The sequence below is a fragment of the Mesitornis unicolor genome, unplaced genomic scaffold (assembly GCF_000695765.1).
Source record: "Mesitornis unicolor isolate BGI_N332 unplaced genomic scaffold, ASM69576v1 scaffold9714, whole genome shotgun sequence".
NCBI lineage: Eukaryota > Metazoa > Chordata > Aves > Mesitornithiformes > Mesitornithidae > Mesitornis > Mesitornis unicolor.
This window is the reverse complement of record NW_010182075.1, coordinates 136442-155133: the sequence shown is the minus strand read 5'-3', so window position 1 is coordinate 155133 and position 18692 is coordinate 136442. Positions and strand designations below refer to the sequence as shown.

Genomic DNA, 18692 nt, shown 5'->3' with positions numbered 1-18692 from the left:
TCTGCAGGCAGAGATTTAAGATCTTGCCTGAGGCTCTCCCTCTCCATTAGAGGACTTGCACTGTTTTCTGACCTTGCAGAGGTCCTCAGGTGCCTGATTTGGACATCTCAGACCCACCTTTTCTTGTGTCTAAGCCCACATCTTGTTAGCTTTCTTGTGAGTCTCCCCCCAGGTTTGCTCTGTGGTTTGCTTCCACACTTCACACAGGTTCAACCACTTTACAGCTGGGCTGATAACTGTTCACAAGCTTCAGGGTATGGCTTAATCTGCTTTAACAAATCCAGTCCTCTGTGGCAGAGGGAGAGGACAGTTTTGGCAATGCTTCGCTTAAAGCGGTGGTGAAACAATGGCCAAGTACGGTCCAGCCAGGTCTGTGCTTAATGACTGCTCCAAATGAGGTTGTCACTTGGGTTAAAGCAAGTGTAAACAGCGGTGTGACAAGACCAGCCTCCTGGGCACTTGCATTGGGACAAAAAAAGCCTCAGTTCTGCTAATAATTAATTGCAAGCACATCTTGCATTTTGAATTTTATTTTTTATATAAAAGAAACATCCATCAATATGAAATGTAGAAACTATTTAAAGATAAAAACTAGATCTGTTTTGAAGCATTATTCTCTACAGCCACCTAAGGACTTAACCTGGGAGAGAAGGGAAGTGAGATAAGTAAGAAAACAATTAGTTAAATAGGTGATGCCAAACCAGTTCTCATGGTTAACTTGTCAGGCCCAGGCTGTCTCCATAGGATGGCTCTGAGGGCTGAGCCTGTTCAGCTGAGGATCAAGCCCATTTGTAGGCATTATAAGGCACATAAAGGCACACAGTGAGAGTGCTCTCCATTTCAGTTTACCTTCTCCAGGGAAAGAGTCAGTGTGCAACTAGCTGAAGGAAGCCTGTGCTTTGTACCATGGCCATTGTTTTCAGGAGTCAAGGCAGAGCTTGGTTACTCTGTGCACAACAGGCAGGCAATGACTGCTGCTGCCAAATCTTCCAAAATAACCTGCAGAGAAACTTGTATGTGATGGTTTGCCTTTGTAGGGCAAGACTGAAAGCAGAAGAATAAACTTGCTAATGTCTGAATGCTGGGGACAGAGTAAAACATTGGAGTATTCTTCTCCGGGTAATCCTGCTCTAGCAGGAGGGTTGGACTGGATGATCTCCAGAGGTCCCTTCCAACCCTGACCTTTCTGTGATTCTCTCACTTTGGGTAAGAAGCTGGAAAGTCAGACACTGCTCTGTGTATTAGAACTGAGACAGTCAAGAGGCCTCAACAACTCCTTGTGAGCCCAGAAGTATAAACTACATTTCTGAATAACTGCTTTTATTACTGGTCTTTTATGTGAAACAGTTTCTGGTGTTTTACTGTATCTTAATTCCTTACCAGGGATCCGAGGGAAAACAGGGTCCTCCAGGAATTAAAGGCTACGTAGGCGCACCGGTAAGTCATGGCTCTTACTAAGTTTTTGACACTCTAGAAGCTTTCTCCACTTTTCCAGTGTGTTCTGCCCACCTTTTTTTATTAATATTAAGCAGTATAGAGTATGTCTGACCACTTACTTGTTCTATGCCCAAATAGTGACATTTTCCTGACTTCACTGAGTTTCTTTTGATTTCTTTAAAGGAGAACAGACCTGTAGCCAGTAAAGCCGTGCCAGTAGAAGTGACTTGATTTCCAAGACAACAGCTGGTGATTTCGCTATGCTTCCACTGTAATGCAATTGCTTTGGTCTGTGCTGATGCACCATTTATATGGTGCTCGAAAACTTCATCATAACATTGACAAAAAAATACTACCTCTCAGCAATATTCCAATCAAATTTTCAAAACTGTCAAGGAGTAGCCTTTGGGCTTAGAGGACAAACCTGCCTTGAATGAACGGACAGCAAGACCAAAATAAATCAGATTCTGTCAAATCAGCATCTCTGTCTTATGGTCTCACCTTGGTAATTATGGAGACAGCCTTTAAGCTGGTGTTGTAAAGTCTGGTTAGATTTTCTGAGGTTTAATGACCTGCACATCAGTGTGCTTTAGTGGCATCCCAGATGTGCTTGTGCACTGAAAGATTTACCTGTGCCAGCCCAGGACTTGCTTTACAACTCACTACAAAGAGGCCTAATGTGTTCAAAACAGCTCAAGCACTGTTGTCTTTGCCCAAGTGCACGCTGTTGCCCTGGATGCTCTAAGACTGAATTGTGTTAGGCTTGAAGATGATGAAATGAATACGGGGGTGGCATCACCTGCCCATGCCATAGACCCTTGCAATATTAGTGGGATAAATGGACAAAGCTATAAGTACACTTCCTTCCTGCCACTTGAATCACCTTTTTTGGGTGAGAAGTAAAGCATCCCCATGTGGTGCGCTGTTAATGAAGGTCTTATCCATTTCTGTCATAAGGTTGACATTTGGCTTGGGCTGCTGGGGAGGACCAAGGCAATAATTATCTACTCAGTCTACATGAGGGCCTCATAGTTATTAGTGCATTAAAGGAGTCACTCCTGCCATCTACTTTTTGGAAATAGTGAACTTATTACTTTGCAGCATGGGAAGATGTGCTGGCTCAATTTAGGCCGTTAGAGATGGACAGGGCTGTACAGAACTAGCTTGCAGTCGACCGTGGCCTGAAATCTGAAGATCTTAATAATTATCTAAATCATCCTATGGGCCAAATAAACCCAGCTATGTAGCTCTCATTAGCTTGGAGGTAAACCTTCACTATGGTGTGAAGTAAATTGAAGTTTAAATACAAATGCATTATTAGAATAAGAAGCATTTTAAGCTTTGGCACTTTTAGAGAGGTCATTACTGACTGACCATATTTGTCTGCCTGTAACCATTGGTTGGTTGCTCTGTTGCTACTATAAAGGTAAAATATAAGGTATTTCCTATGCCAAGGGAAGGTGGAATCTGTTCCTGCCCACTGAATTGATTGCCTGTATTAATTAGCATTGCTGTCTTTCATCAAACTAAGTCCCAGCAAATGGTTCTAGTGAACCTGGGAGGACATGAACTATGCAGTCCAGATCAACGCTGGCATTGGATTCAGAGTGCAAAAATGTGCTTGGTCCTCCAGAACAGGGATTATCCAGCATTTGCTGGTTGTCAGAGGTACCTGCTGTCTGCCTAGCTACTGCATCCAGAACCACCAGAAATGGGCATTCTTGCTTGATCACGCAATACATTTTTCCATCAGTATTGTCCTCTACCTAAGTCCTCATTGTTTACAAGCAACATGAAAAATGCAGAGCATTGGTTGTTTTCCAGACCATCTGCAGCTGTGCTGTGTTCCCTGTCCCCCCACACTGCTCTTGGCCAGGAGGGTGGCGTGTCTGTGGGCAATATAATGTTACAGACGTTCTTGGACCCACAGGTCATCCCTGCTCTGTGAGTTTGCTTAGACCATGCTTGTGGCCAACTTTGAGGACTGGCAGTGCAGAAAATGTCCTTGAAGTTCACTTGAATAGGTTGTGCAGACATGCACAGTGTTTTGGTGAATGATTAGAGAAGGTAACTATGCCTCTACTTGGACTGAGCTTTATAATCTATTTTTTCTTTTTATTTTTAGGGTCTACAAGGAGAAAGAGGAGAAAAGGGAACACGAGGAGACAAGGTATTCCTGCGGAATGCTAGGAAAAGCCAAGCTGCTCTTTGCCTTTGCCTCTTAGGTGTGGTGGGCTGTCAGATCAGTAATTCTGGAGGGTGACTGATGATGGGGTTTCCTCTCTGCACTGCACCTCCTGGTGCTGTCTGGGAATGAGCTCCCATGGGAGTGCAGGAGAGATTTACAGATCTCAGCTGCCTGCTAAGCACAAATTTAGGGACTTCTTGTCTGTGTGTAGCCAGGGATGGAGGAAGAAGAGGAGTGGAGTGAAGGGGTGCCTCTGAGGAGACGTAGCAGGTTGTCCACACTTTGTACACTACCTGAGAGCTGTGAATGACCACTGACTGCTGCTGAACATGTCTGCATCAAGCATTTTCCCATTGAGTTGCTCAGGTTATCCAACTTCTTACATTTGTGTCTTCTCTCATCAACACAAGCTTTATTTTTAATGAGTGCCAGATAGTTTCTCTGTTAAAGGCTTCATCCAAGCAGTGCTGCTTCCCAGTTTTCTGCTCTCTCCTTTCTGGGAACAGCTGTTATGCACAGCACAGGACTCTCTGGGATTTGAACCATGCTTATGGTTCACTAAAGAGGCCAAGTGCCTATTAGATCTGGAATAAGCATTTAAAAGGAGAGCTGGTTGAACACTAAATACATCATTATTTCAATTTGCTCACCATGTTTGGAGAGACCTTGGATATGCCCACACTTCTGCTGCAGACCTGTGAGGCGGTGCTTGGGGCTTCCCAGAAATGCCTTCAAAAATGCATTTTGCTGCACCTGCCAGAAGAAGGAGGTGCTCCCTTGCTCCTACCCTGGCAAGCAGTGGGACATGAGTATCACCAGGCTCTCTCAGTCAGATCTAAGTCACCCCTTTTCTCGTGCAGACAAAACAGGCAGCATGGTCTTTCTTGCAGCCTTGAGCAATGGTCTGTCTTGCTCATGTCTTGAGCTAGAATATCTCAGTGCCGGTCTGGCAGCTTTGCCTGTGTTCAAGCTGTCTTTGGAGATATCTGTGTGGATGTGTTTGTGCAAAGGAGGGAGTTACGAGCTTGCTCGTTATGGGCCTTGTTCCCATTTCTCACTCTCCATCTCCTTTCTGGAGGAGAAACTTAGAGATTTACACCAAGCTCTTGCCTACTGGAAAAAGTGATCAATAGTCCCTTAGTGTGAAATACTGTGTTTTGCTTTACCACATGTTAAGGTGCCTGTTCCTGGTGCCTATTTTGCTGTTTATGATAAAGTACCCAAGACCATGTTTCCTATTACCCATCCTCACTGCTGCAGTTAGAGCAAAAGGCTGGGTTGTGCTTTATCTTCCTCATGTTTTTCCCTCGGCCCTTTGCAGGACTGGCTTGGTGTGTTGTGTCTAGCTGGTGCCTCCACTGCTTTCCTGGAGGCGAGGTTGTCTAATCTGCAGGAATATTTGGCTCCCGGAAGAAAATCCATCTTTTTGACATCACCATGATGGGAGAGGAAGCTGGAGCTGTGTGTGGGCAGGCAGCTGACTGAGTTAGAGGAAGATTAAAGTGGGAAAGAAATGAATTAGGTTTTGTTTCATTAAAAGGATATGCACAATTACAGCTCCTTTTTTTTTTTTTTTTCCTGGAGCAGCCAGGTCTCTGCTACAACGATTGTACTTTGATTTTTTTTTCAGGCTTTAATGCTGGTCTCAAAGCACCCACTGCCATTGCTTTAACTTTTACCAGTCTATACTACTGTGAAAGCAGTGGGCGTAAATTCGACAGGCCAAATATTTTTTGTGTCTGTTCTTCAGTCTGTAACTTGAATGCTGACACCTACGCAACCTGTGTTTCTTCGTGCCTGAGGAGAAAATTGTTTATTATATCAGATGAGAGCATGAGCCCATGCACTGAGTATTGGTCTATCAAATTGTCACCCTAGTATCAAAAAAAAAAAGCTAAATATCCCATAATATATCTTGCTGCTAAATCCTGAGATTTCAGGTGTAGATATTGAGGTTTTATAGTAAGGTTCCCAAATCCAGTATTATCACAGTGCAAGTGATATCTCATGTCCTTCTGCTGGTAGTGGGCTCTCTGTAGACCCCAGGGCAAATGGCACTTCCCTGCCATCATAAACTGCATATGTATGTGGTGCTTGGCATGTTAATTTAGGCACATACAACAGTTACACGTGACATGGGGCATTGCTTTTCCTGCATAAATGTGTGTCCATCCAGCAAATCCTTGTCTCTTGTTTTGGAGATGAGCTCATGTATGGTGTGGGTCTGCTGCTGCCCAGTCACTCTGTGCAGTGGGTTTGGCCTTCTCAGATCTTTCCCAGACTCTTGGGAAATCATTTTTCCAACAAATCACTACATTTTCTAACTGGTAGAAGTCAGAAAATGGCACTAAAGTTTGTGTAGAATTGGGATTTCCCATGGTTGCTTACAGCTCTTCACCATTTTGTTCCACTGGCCAAAAGCAGTTAAAACCCAGCAGAGCATGGGGGAAGGAAATAGTCTTGAAGTGAAAATTTGACAATAAAACTTCTATTGTGGTGTTTTTTTAATTTCTTTTGGAAAGAAAACCCCCACCATTTCTCTAGCCTTTTTTAAAGAATGAAAAAAATATATTTATAATGACAGATTTTTCTGAAGAAACAACTGAAAACACAATCACCTGGAGTGTTTTCAAACAGCTTTATTGTATACGTTTGTATAAATAATACATTTGCCTTTCCCAGCCCCCATTACTAGCAGTAAGAACATCGACACTTTTCTGTTTTGGCAGGGAAAACAGCATGTGTGAAGCACTCGCTGCAGTGCATTGATGTCAAAAATTCTCCTGAGAACACTGCGCATTTTGTCAGCAATCCACCAGACTGTTGCTTACTGAGAGTCTCAAATTCAGGATACTGGTAGTTCAGCCAGTGCAAAGGAAGCCATGAATGTGGAACTATTGCCCCAAAAGTAAATAGATCTGGGTGTCTGGTATTGGTTTTCAGCTGCTTTCTGTAGGGTTCAAGTCTCTTTAATTTCATTTCTTGCATGCATCGTTTTGAAATGACATTTCTGTTACAAAACTGATTGGCTTTCTAAAGGGGGAAAATAAATAAATTGTTTTGCAAATCCATTTCTGACTTGCTGGATCAATGTAGTTTTCAAAAGGAGCAAATTAAATTCAGTGCTTTAAGTGAGGGTTTGCAGATAATAACAGAGGTCTAACAGGGATTCTGTGGGACAGTAATCAGAATTAAAAAGTCTGAAACATTAAAAAATAGAGTAAAATTAATATTTTGCTGTCACTTGTAGAATTTTTTTACGTGCATGTTTATGTTAATAGTGGCACTGCCTGTGTGTATTTGATAATTTGTATTCAGCTGTGTGTGCAGGATCCAAGCAAAATCAGTGTTTCATTTTACAGAGGTTTCAGTATTTGCACAGTAGGAGAAAGTCCCTATTTCAAAGAGTTTTAGACTAAATGGGCTGGAATGGGCAAAGGCCACAATCCATAAGAGAAAAAGAAAGCTCAGCAGGAGTATGTCATTGGTTTAGTCATCATGTCTATTATGGAAGGACATGGATTATAAAATATGGAATATTTTAACTTTGAATGTGGAAGTGCAAAGCAGAAGGTGACATTGAGAAGGAACAGTTGCAGGATGCTTCATATGTGTAAGACAACAAATTGTACACTGCTACAGATTGGAAACAACTGAATAGGAGGCTGTACTGCAGGAGGGAGTTTGGGGTAAAATAAACATTATCCTGGGATTTAAACAGAAGAATACTCTATAAAACATGCTTTCTGCTCAAAGTTAGCCTCAACCGTGTCTAGCTCGAGCACTTAGCTACAGTGAAGATGTGGAAAAGTTGGACAGTGCTCAAATGAGAGAAACAAATATGATCAAAGGTCTGAAAAACATGCCCATGAGGAAGAGTTGAAAATATTGAGGTCGTTTAGTCTAGAGAAATTTGAAGGGGTAGTTTTGTAAGTCTTCTAATACATAAAAGGCCACATTCTGTTCTCGAGGGGCAGGTTAAAGAAAGGCATGCTGGACTGAAGCTGTAGCAAGAAAATGTCAGGTTTAGGTACAGGGGAAAAAAAACCTATCTTCAAGTATTAAAAATAAAGTAGTGGAATAGATTGCCTGTGGACTTTGTGGACTGCCCAACTCTGAAGACGTATAGGGATCAATTAATTGTTCCCCCAGGTTAAGGAAAGCAAAGGTGAAAAATGAAAGGTTTGTCTTAACTGGGTAAAAATGAGCTACTGCTGGACTGTGGATTCATTATTTTTGTAAGAGCTATTTTGTACTGATGTTCCCCTGGTGCACTTTGTTCAGTTTACATGAACCCACCTCCACAGGCAGAGGAAGGATGCCCACTTGGAAAGCTGGCACACAACTGCTTCTCATCTCTAAATTCCAGGTATTTGGTGCTAAGTTTTCTAGGAAAACAACTTCCTGAGGTGGCTTGAATTTGTTCCTTACTCTTGGAGCAGATAACATGGACATCTCTTGCAGAATGGTGACTTCAAGACCACAGATTTGAGTTTTAGTGCTTCTTTCTCTTTTTCTCCAGGGAGAACGCGGCTTAGATGGGTTCCCTGGAAAGCCAGGCATGGAGGGGAAACAGGTACGTAGCAAATTCTCAATGACTGGAGGTTTTTATTTAAAGTAAGTAGAAGTTTGACTCTAAAACTAATCCTGAGAGGCTGCTGAGTCATGGCAGGACCTCACTGCATCAGCAGGTTTTTTTACTCCTTATTTGAAAGAACTTGGTTGGCACAGTTTTCTTGGTTTTGTTTGGTTTTAGAATCAGACTGTAATGCAATATACACTTGAAGGAAATGTCAGTCTTTTAAACTTGATAGGTTAGATGTTTGCCTGAATTTTCATTAAAGACACGAGGAAGCACATATAAAAATTCAGTTATTTAAGCCTGTTATTTATAAACTCCTTTTTCCCTTTCACAACATGAAAGGGAGAGAACTGGATTTAATATATTTGGTTTGTTTTCAATAAGAAAGGCACAGAACTATTTACATTTTTAAGACGAGATGAAACTAGGAAATGGTCTAAAAGACCAGTACATTTCTGGTGATTAGACAGATAATACTTTGTCTAAAAGTACCTGTAGATCCCACAAGACTGATTTCATTACTCAGTATATGATACCTAATGAAAGTCATCCTTTACTCCCAAGATCTTCTGGTCTCAAAAGCAAAGGATGGACTGAGAAGCACAAGCTGAAAAGTTATTTTCCAAAAGCCTTGCAGCTAATCATTGCCACCCTTGAGCCCAAAGACTCCAGGCTGCTGCATCTGCTTCCCATTCCCTAGCCCCTGCTGTTTCCCTCTCTGGAACGGATTATTTGGAGGCACGTTTTTGCATTCGCAGAGGTGGAGGAGCTGCATGTGAAACCCTGAGGATAGTTCTTTTTCAGATGGTTGATCCTGCTGGTCACACACATGGTGTGGCTCCTGGGATCCAACCTGAAGGTGCTTTGCAAACCCAGAAGCCGTGTGCTGCCCTAGTGCCTTGCTCTCCTTCCTTTGCCAAACACAGTTTCAACTCAACTTTGCTGAGTAGTATTTTTGTTTCTAGATCAGACATATATTTTTTATTTAGATAGCAGGGTATAGTGTCACCGATGATCTTAATCTTCATTAAATCTACACCTTCCTCTCTGTGAGGTGACAGAGATTATTGCACTAAAAGTTTCCCTGCTTGTCCATAGGGGATTTGACAGTTACTCATTGCTTTTTTTTCTGTTCTGTTCCTCAGCCACAGTTTACCTTATACCAAGAAGTATTTGTCTAGTCAGTGTTTATCACTCTCCTTATGAGATGGAAATGTTTTCCAGTGCTAGATGTGGCACTGGACTCACAATGAACTATGTTCACTGTGCCCATTACATTGCTTACAGGACTGGTTTATACTTGCAGCAAATGTGGGTGAAGTGAGAAATTGCAGAGGGATGTGAAGGTGGAAGCTGATTGTTTACTACTGCTAAGGAACAATTTCTCCAAGTGACACCTTATTACAGAAGCTGGGTTTTTCTGAAGCTTTTTTTGCCACCTTCATGTCTAGACACCTAGCAGTGGGCAAATCTTCATGCTTGAATTTTACCCTAAATTTTGTATTTGAGACTCATGTGTTTACTGAAGTGCAATGCTTCAGAACCAGCTGAAGTTGGATTGCTGTTTACCATGGCTGCTGTTGCATCTCCATCCTTATTCCCCTGTGTCTCTACGCAGCAAAAGCCAAAGCAGTCTTGCGTGTTGTGTTAGCTCCTACCCTGTTGCAATGGGACGTAACTGTTTGTGCTTCTGACTCCCAAACCTCTAGCCTTCTGTTTCTCTTGTACTTTAAGGCAATGGCAATTGATGACTTGCAGTATGTAAACCAAAGATTTTTCTCTCCTTTTTATCTGTTTATAGGGCCCTGCCGGCAGCCCAGGCCCTCCAGGTGCCAGTGGGACCAAAGGAGAAAAGGTGAGTTGGGATGGGATGCACGGGAGGGGTTTGGACACACATTTCACGTTTGTTAATCCCTTCTTGTACCCCCAGTGCTAGAAGTATGAGGGCTTTGGCCTAATATTTATCTCATTTGTGTGTAAGCAAACCTTATATGCATTTAAATGTTTCATTTTTTTGATGTTGTTTCAGTCTGAAATGGGTTTTAGTGAGTGTTAGTGACTCAGAAAATGCTTATCAAATGAGCCCAACCCTCTTACCCACAAAATAATAATTCACTGATCTCAACAGCACCTTTGACGTCATTATTTTACAGACTTGTTAGAGTTTCCAGGGCAGCCTTTTCTTTCCCTCTCTGCTAGAGGTGAAGTTGTGGTTTTGGTATTTCCTGCGCAGTTCTTTGGCATGAATGGAAAGGTATACCCAAATCTGGATTTTCTTTCTCCTTTTCTCCTTCAGATAAGGCAGTGAGCCTTATCCAGGAATGCAGAGGGCAGAAGCAAATGTCTCTGTTTCCCATTATTTTTCCACTCAGATCCAACAGTTACAGGTGAGGTTTCAGAAGCACCTACAAGCAGGGCACATCCACTGAGGTGATACGCAACAAGATCTTCGTGCTTTAGCACATGTGCAGTAGAAAACTCTCCTGAGTTCATAGCACTTTGTCCATATCTCTGAAGCGACTGCATTTGGTGCTTACAGAAGATGTTCAGCTTCTTGCTCAACACTTACATTTAGAATAAATGGCAAACAGTAATTAAACGTGTCTTAAGAGGAAAGGGCAGGAAATATATGCTGGGTCATTTGGAAACCTACATGAGTAATGAATAAATAGAGTGTGAAAGGAAGCTATATGATAATTTTTGCTTCAGTCTCTGCCTAAAGTAAAAGATATACCTTCTGGACGCTTAGTTTTAAAGCACAGTAAGTGGTGTACACTGCTGGAGAAAAATGGGCTAAAACAAATTGATAACCCAGATGGCAATAAATCATGTGAAGAGGACGTAGCACCTCAGTGTCCTGCAAACACTGGTAGTGTGATCCTGCTCTCTTTTCCCCAAGTAATTTTTGAGTTGGGGGAAATGGTACCGTTTTTCACTTTTTTTTTCTTTCTCATTAACAAACAAAAGCATTTTGGCCCCTAATTTTCCATCCTGCAGACTCTGTAAGGGATCTAAACATCAATCAGGTTTATTTCTGTGTAGACCAGTTATAAGATTTTTGAAAGTAAAATTTAATGTTATGCTGCATCCAATGCAACATTCATTTTAAGTCACTAAATGTCATTAAAATCAATGTGTAACATCACAGTAACACAGAACACAACCAGTTCCTGCATGTATTCATCTGCAGGGTAGGGAAAACAGAGTTAATTGGGATTGCGTGCTCATATCTATTAATTATGGGCCTGTATTGAAAATAAGACAACAGCAGCTGGAAAATATGCCTAGAGGTTTGCTTTTGTTTTGTGATATGTTTTGTTTTGTGCTGTGTTGTGTTCTGTGTTATGTTATGTTTTTCCATTTCTTTCATGTTTGCCTGCAGGGTGAACCAGGACTTCCAGGATTGCCTGGCTCTTCAGTAAGATATTTTTTTCGCTTTCTCAAACATTGTAGTCATTATAGCATGAGAAGAAAAGGTGAAAGCTGTGGGTGGGAAGACTTAACTAAATTACAGATGTTCTTAAATGTGTTTTTTTTTAAAAAAGTTAAGTTTAAGACAGTGAAGACTTTTGAAGAAGAAGCCTGCGTGGGCTTCAGCGTGGGCTCTCCATAGGGTCACAACCTCCTTTGGGCACATCCGCCTGCTCCAGCGTGAGGTCCTCCATGACAACCTGTGTCACCATGGTCTTCATCATGGGCTGCAGGGGAATCTCTGCTCTGGTGCCTGGAGCACCTTCTCCCTGCTTCCTCACTGACCTTAGTGTCTGCACAATAGTTTCTCTCACATATTGTCCCTTCTCTCCCAGCAATTTTTTCCCTTTCTTAAATTAAATGCTATTGCAGAGGTGCTACCACTGTTACTGATGGGCTCAGCCTTGGACAGTGGTGGGTCCATCTTGGAGCCGGCTGGCATTGGCTCTATTGGTCATGGGTGAAGATTTTTTCAGCTTTTCACAGAAGCTACCTTTGTAGTCCTCCATTACCAAAACCTTGCCACACAAACCAATACATTTTTTAAAAAATACAGGTTTAAAATTAGGAATTGGCACTCTTGGACTATTTGTGGAAAGCCTTGAAGTGCTACTGAGACCAGCAACATTAGATGTAGATGTGGCACTTCAGGACATGGTTTAATGAGCATGGTGGTGTTGGGTTGATGGTTGGACTTGACGATCTTAGAGGTCTTTTCCAACCTTAATGATTTTGTGAACATTAACTGTAGCACTGTGACAATGAAGGACCGGGTGCTAAAAAGAAAGAGAAGCTCCCTGGTAATCATGAGAAAGGCAGCAAGCAATATCTTTACCCAGAATGTGGTAGAAAGCAGAGGAGGGAGAAAGAGAGAGCTCTGAAAAAAAATCTGTTTGAGTAAGAGCCTTTTACTGTCCTGCTTAAATGTGAAATTAGTGATGTGACAGTAGCTGCTGAGAGATTTGGAAAGATATGTATAAAACTTGAAAATGAGCCTGAAGTACCAGGAGATAAGTGGAAAACGGGCTGAGGAGACTGACAGCTGCCAGTCGCAGCCACTGTGGCTGTGAGGAGCTGAAGGTCTGAATCATGCACCATCTCCAAAGTCAGCCTGCTATTTTTGTGATGCCTTCCCCATTCGATGCGACTTCGTAATTTAAAACAAGACAAGAGCCAGGGGATTTATTAACTTATTTATACCAATGAGATCATGAATTCAGTCCTTACTGTTCATGCAGCCACACAAATCACTTTATAGGTAACTGAGCAAACCTGGTGTCAGTCTGAGCTGTCTAAATAGAAAAAATCCTTCATGCAGGAATTGAGGAGCCGTAGCAGTTGGTATGCATCCCGAAGGAGGACCACCATACCCCTAGCACCTTCTGCATTTTTTTCTTCTTTTCCTGCTTTATGACTCTGTGTTTTAATTGCAGGTGCATACTGAAGGCCTAAAAGGAGAGAGGGTAAGAGAGATTAAATCTGATATTCTATGAAATCTGTATCTATTCTTCCTTTGCAAGGATGTTTTTATGTAGTTAAACTGACTGTTAGATTAGAATTTGCTTCAAAATGAAGGTGGGTATGAAGGTGGATGGAAGCACTGTCAAGCCATCAAGAAACAAGTTTTCCTATTTACAGTGGAGAAAATCAACAAGAAAGGAAAAGAGAAACATCCTTTTAAGGTGTGATTACTCTAACATAAATGAGAAGTATAAATTGGAGAGACACAGCTATGTAGTCCTTTATCTTTAGAGTGTATTAATATAAAAGTTAAACTGTATTTAAGTTCTATGTTGAGTTTGTCTATGAACATGAGCACTCAGATAGGGAAAAGACTCCAATTGCTTCAGTCTGTTAGTCCTACATATAAATACAACGTATTTAATTTTTCATTTTGTGTTGGTAGGTGTGTGATTTGTATTTTACTGCTATTTAATATAATTATACATATCATATAAATGAAACTTTAAAGCCTTTTGCAACTGTGCTGGCTCTGGGAAATGCCTGTGGAAGCTGTTTTTTGCAGGAATTTGTTCCACCACTGAACCCCAACACACAGTATTTTACTGGAATATCCAGGATAGGCCAGCGTCTTCACTAGAGTTTGAAAAAACAAAGAGCCAGTTATGGATAAATGCCTGCTGAGCATGGGTAGATCACTCTCATGAGTGCTGATAATTCAAGTAATTGGAGGATTAAGGAGAAAACTAGCTGGTCTCTGCAATGGCTCTTCATGACCTGTGAGGAAAGAGGTGGTATAGGTCATGCACAGATGGCCGACATGGGTAATCTGCCCATACAATTTTTCATATGGATACTTTAACACTTTTCTTTTTTTAAAAAAAACCAAACATTTCTACAGGGAGAGCCTGGGCCACGAGGACCACAAGGCCAACCTGGACTTCCTGGACCTCCGGTAAGTTGTTTTTCTCACCACCTGCAGTTCCGAGAAGCTGAAAGTCAGGCTGGTGTGAGGCATACTTCCAAAATCTTATATATTATTCAGGCTCTAAGATCTTGAACAGTGCCCCCAGCCTCCTGTTTTCATCACTGCTGACAAAAGGTCTCCTGCTGTGGATGGCCACTCTGAATGTTTGGAGGTGACACCTTGGATGTGGGCAGTCATGGCACAGAGGCAGACTTTGCCTTAAGGCTGTTCTCATGCAGAACTTGATTGCTTTTTCTATTTCTATTGTCCTGAGAGATGTGTGGGTATTCAGCACATCTCAGAGGTTATAGTGTAATGAAGGTCAGAGAACTGTTGCTGTAAAAGGGGTTGGCTTTATGCTGCAAGGTCCTGACTGAAATGTTTTTTAGATGAAAAATAAGAGTTGAGTTAATAAGTTTGTGTTTCAACACAATCTCTTTGACAATTTAGACAGGCCAGCATTCTTACCTTTGACTTAGTTGTAGCTTATTCTAGTTACGTTTTATAACCCAAGTCTGCAGAGTATCTCGGACTGTCACTGCTGAATTATTCACGAATACTCCATATTTTCTCACTTATGCATTGTTTGTTGTGTTTCACTGTTGATTTGGTTTCCTAAAACTGATACATTACATAGGTAAATCTGGTTTTAATGTTGTAATTCAAATATAGTTGTGTGCTCTGTATTTAATCAGGGCATTGTCACTTTTCTCTATCCTGTTTTCTTGTTCTTTTCTGCTCACAGGACAACATAATTATCAGGTAAGAGCTGTCTAGGTAGCCATGCAGTAATGGTAGCACAAAACAGCTAGGAAGTGGTTATACAGGTCATTAGGTTTTCTTACTCAGTTAACTTTCTAAAACTTTTCACTTTTAAAGGGAGAGACTGGTCTGGAAGGCAAGCCTGGAGCCCCTGGTTTTCCAGGTCAAAGGGTGAGTTACTGTTTTCATTGAATATAAGGCTCAAAAGGCTGGGGATAGCTTTGCTTAATGAAGTTAGACCCATTTTACATGTACTTGTCTACTTTTTTAAGGATCCTAGAGTCCCTGATCTTTTCTGCTCTTCCTTCTTTACAGTCTGGCAACTTTCAGTTCCTCTTGTAGTTCACAAATTGTTTGCAGTGCCCTGTGGGACCCTAGGAATAAGTCTTGATATGACTCTGAGTGTGTAGAGTCACCAGTAATATGGAAAAGTTGAAAGTTCAGAGAAATTCTATTGTCCTGGAAGTCAAATAAATGCAAAGAAACTTGCAGTACTTATTACTTTCTGTTCTGTGTGGTCTGTACTCAGACAAGCTCCCACAGAACGAGAGCTGGTGTACCATTCTCCACGAGAAGCTTAGATAATTTCCTCTTGTTAAAAACATATTGGATTTTCTCTGACTCAGAGTTATGTCTTGAAATGTTCAAGTACTGATAAAAAATAAATTTCACAGTGGGCCTGGTCACGTTGCACAAATGTTCTGAACCTGCCTTTCCGTGCTTCAGCCCATTCGCATGAAGAACATCTCACTGGACAAGAGATAAGGGTGGAAAAGAGATACCTGTTTAACCTTTGTGGAGGCAGTCACTTCAGTCTCAGTACTGCTGTTTACTGGGTTACTTTTTTAGGCAGGCACAGTGTTCAGTTCATAGTTGAGCCTACAGAAGAGATCATGGGGGTTGCCTGTAACGCTTTGTACTTGAGTCAGCACCGGTGCTGGATGTGAAAGAGCTGCTTGTGAGCATGGGAGGGTTATGGGCAAGGGACGATAAAGGAAGAAATATATTCCTTGGTTGGTGGCTTTCTACAGACTTTCCATTGAATTGCATGATATTAAATTGAGCTGGAAGCTTGGCTTTTAGGAATCTTCTTCAGTGGAAGACAGGGCATGCAGTCTCATGTTAATGCCACACTGGAAAAGGGCATTTGCTTGCTTTCTTGTACTTTTCCAGTCATCAGGAAATACCACCTTATCACTTTAGCAAATAACTGTGCTGTGCTTTATTTATGACTTGACAAGTTCTGAATTGTCCTGGTTTTAAAGCCTGCTGTGAAACATTGTTTATTGAATAAGATTAATGGAGCATATCAGCTGGGGAAAGGACAGTGATCTGTCAGGATCTGCAACAGGACACAAAATGTTCCTGCTAATGATAATTTGATTAGAGATGTCATTTGATCCACACTGTCTTTGAATGTTTCCTTAGACTCTGTTGCGTCTAACTAGTTAGGCTTCTTCTCCTAAGGGTCTTTATTAGTCACCAGGCATCTTAGGTGGATAGATAAATTTTTTAATTAAAGGCCATTATTCAATGACTGAATACGTGAGATGAATCAAAGACCTGGGATTGGTGAATCTACATGGATAACCTGCATTAGGGAGAGAGAACAGATTAGCATATACTACTGATTCATCATTAGTACAGTTCTTGATAAAGCACAAATATAAATCCCGGCATTGATTACCACCTTAAATAAATTTGCAGAAAACAAGCAGTTCTCTAGACAGGCTTAGAAGTTAAAATGCCAAGAGCAGAAATCTCCCCAAATATTTGTCTGAGTCTAGTGTTAAATGACTGGATGTGAGGTGAGGGCAGGCTCTGAAGACGGAGCTCAGAGCTGTAGCTTGCACACACCCAAACAAGAAGGGTCTCTAGCAACATAGACCAGTGATGAGAACATGGCCGGGGTCATGCTGCCTCAGTTTCATTTGTGACTCCAGCACTAGGTTGTTGTAAGACTTGGCTTGTTGTTTGAATATTAGGAAAATTTCTTTACTGAAAGGGTTATCAAGCACCAGAACTGGGTGCTGCTCAGGGATGTGTGACCTTTGGGTCATGCCAAGCAGTCTCCCACTAAAGTCCTTGCACTGCTGCGTGAGCGTATCTGGCAGGTTGGGTGACAAAGGACATCTTTGTTTGTGAGAAGGAGAGCTTAGCTGCATGAACACAAGCTCCTGTGCTTTTGCACATGGAGTCCTGGCTCATTGTATTTAGCATAGGTGCAGCCTTCTTCACTGCAGTAAGGACAGAAAAATCAGACAATGCTAGAGGTAGATTTGGGACTCCTTTTCAGTGTTGTTAGCAGACCTGTCCAGAACAGATGAAAATCACTAACCATCTACTTGGCTGGTCCCTCTGCTGCTATTTTATACAGATAGAGTTTCAACATATGATTTATGTCTGAAATTTTGATTCCTGAGGTACTTTATGCTGCACCAATATCTTATAATCTAAGGGATGGATTGCAATGCAAGATTGACTTCAGGACCCTCTCAAGTAGCATGTTGCAAAGTGACTGCTGTAAAACAGTTACTGCTTGGCAGTATTCAACCTCAGTTTTGCCTTATGGTCCTCAACCAAGACATGAATGAAGCTGGCACATGCACAGAGCCCCTGTCCTGACACAGGGATGCAGATGCGACCATTTGTTGGAGTTCTTAGAAGCCTGCAGTGATTTAGTTAGCTGTGATGCATCTGGCACACACTACTAATGGACTAAAGATGTGTTTGGAACCATTTCATAGAGGAGTTCATGTCTCAGTCCCAGGGAAGTGAAGGATCCTGAGCTGTGTCAGGAGAAAGGCAACGTTGGCTGGTGTTAGAAATACGATGCAGAAGCCACCTACACAGTGTGTAGATTTAATAGAAGACGACATATTGTGCCAAATACCCTAGTGACAGTTTGGCTGACAGAAATAGGGTCATACGTTTTGGAAAGATTTCTAGGAAAAGAGGAAGTATGATATTCTTTTAGCCTGAAGTTGCTGTTCCTGTTGTTGCTGAAGATATAAAAGAATTCATGGGATAGTACAGTTGCTAATAAACAAGTCATATTCTTTATAGAGTCACCATTTGTGTTACAGTAAAGAAAGCGCCAGTTTAATTTCTTAAGATGGCTACTGCAAGCTTAATCTTTCATTTTAAATGCATTCGTTATACTTGCATAGTTTTTTTTCCTCAGCTTCTCTTAGACTGCACATATCTTGGAGCATTTGCATAGTCTTCCGCTACTGTGTGGTACAAGTATGGCTGAATAACCAAGTGGGAGGAAAAAAGCCTGTCCTCAGGGTTTCTTATAGCCTAAGGAATCATTATGGCCTAGGTATTACAAATAGCTTAAGACCAAGAATCAGGACTCAGTATTGGGGCCAATTCTGTTTGGTATTCTTATCAATGATCTGGAAAAGAGAATTGACTGCACCCTCTGTAAGTCTGCAAATGAGATCAAGTTGAAAGAGAGTGTTGACCTGCTTGAGTGTAGAAAGGCTCTGCAGAGGGATCTGGATAGGCTGGATCAATGGGGCAAGACCAATTGTATGAGATTCAACAAGGGCAACTGCTGGGTCCTGCATTTGGGTCGCAGCAACCCAATGAAATGCTTGGGGTGTAGTGGCTGGAATAGCTGCCTGGCAGAAAAGGACTTGGGGGTGTTCATTAACAGCTGCCTGAATATGAGCCAGCAGTGTGCCCAGGTGGCCACGAAGGCCAACAGCATCCTGGCTTGTATCAGCAATAGTGTGGCCAGCAGGAGCAAGGAAGTGATTGTGCCCCTGTACTTGGCACTGGTGAGGCTGCACCTCAAATCCTGTGTTCAGTTTGGG

The 18692-nt window shown here is 41.8% G+C and overlaps 1 protein-coding gene across 1 annotated transcript in view; it reads left to right on the top strand.

Annotated features, from left to right (window-relative positions):
- COL22A1 (collagen, type XXII, alpha 1) overlaps nucleotides 1-18692 on the top strand; it is a gene marked incomplete at its 5' end in the record, with an annotated part of 153143 nt that overhangs the window by 58660 nt on the left and 75791 nt on the right. The window contains 8 exons of the mRNA XM_010183650.1: nucleotides 1384-1437; nucleotides 3563-3607; nucleotides 8148-8201; nucleotides 10009-10062; nucleotides 11590-11625; nucleotides 13112-13141; nucleotides 14041-14094; nucleotides 14986-15039. Of these exons, the coding sequence (XP_010181952.1) occupies nucleotides 1384-1437; nucleotides 3563-3607; nucleotides 8148-8201; nucleotides 10009-10062; nucleotides 11590-11625; nucleotides 13112-13141; nucleotides 14041-14094; nucleotides 14986-15039 (381 nt within the window). The remainder of the gene's footprint in view (nucleotides 1-1383; nucleotides 1438-3562; nucleotides 3608-8147; nucleotides 8202-10008; nucleotides 10063-11589; nucleotides 11626-13111; nucleotides 13142-14040; nucleotides 14095-14985; nucleotides 15040-18692) is intronic.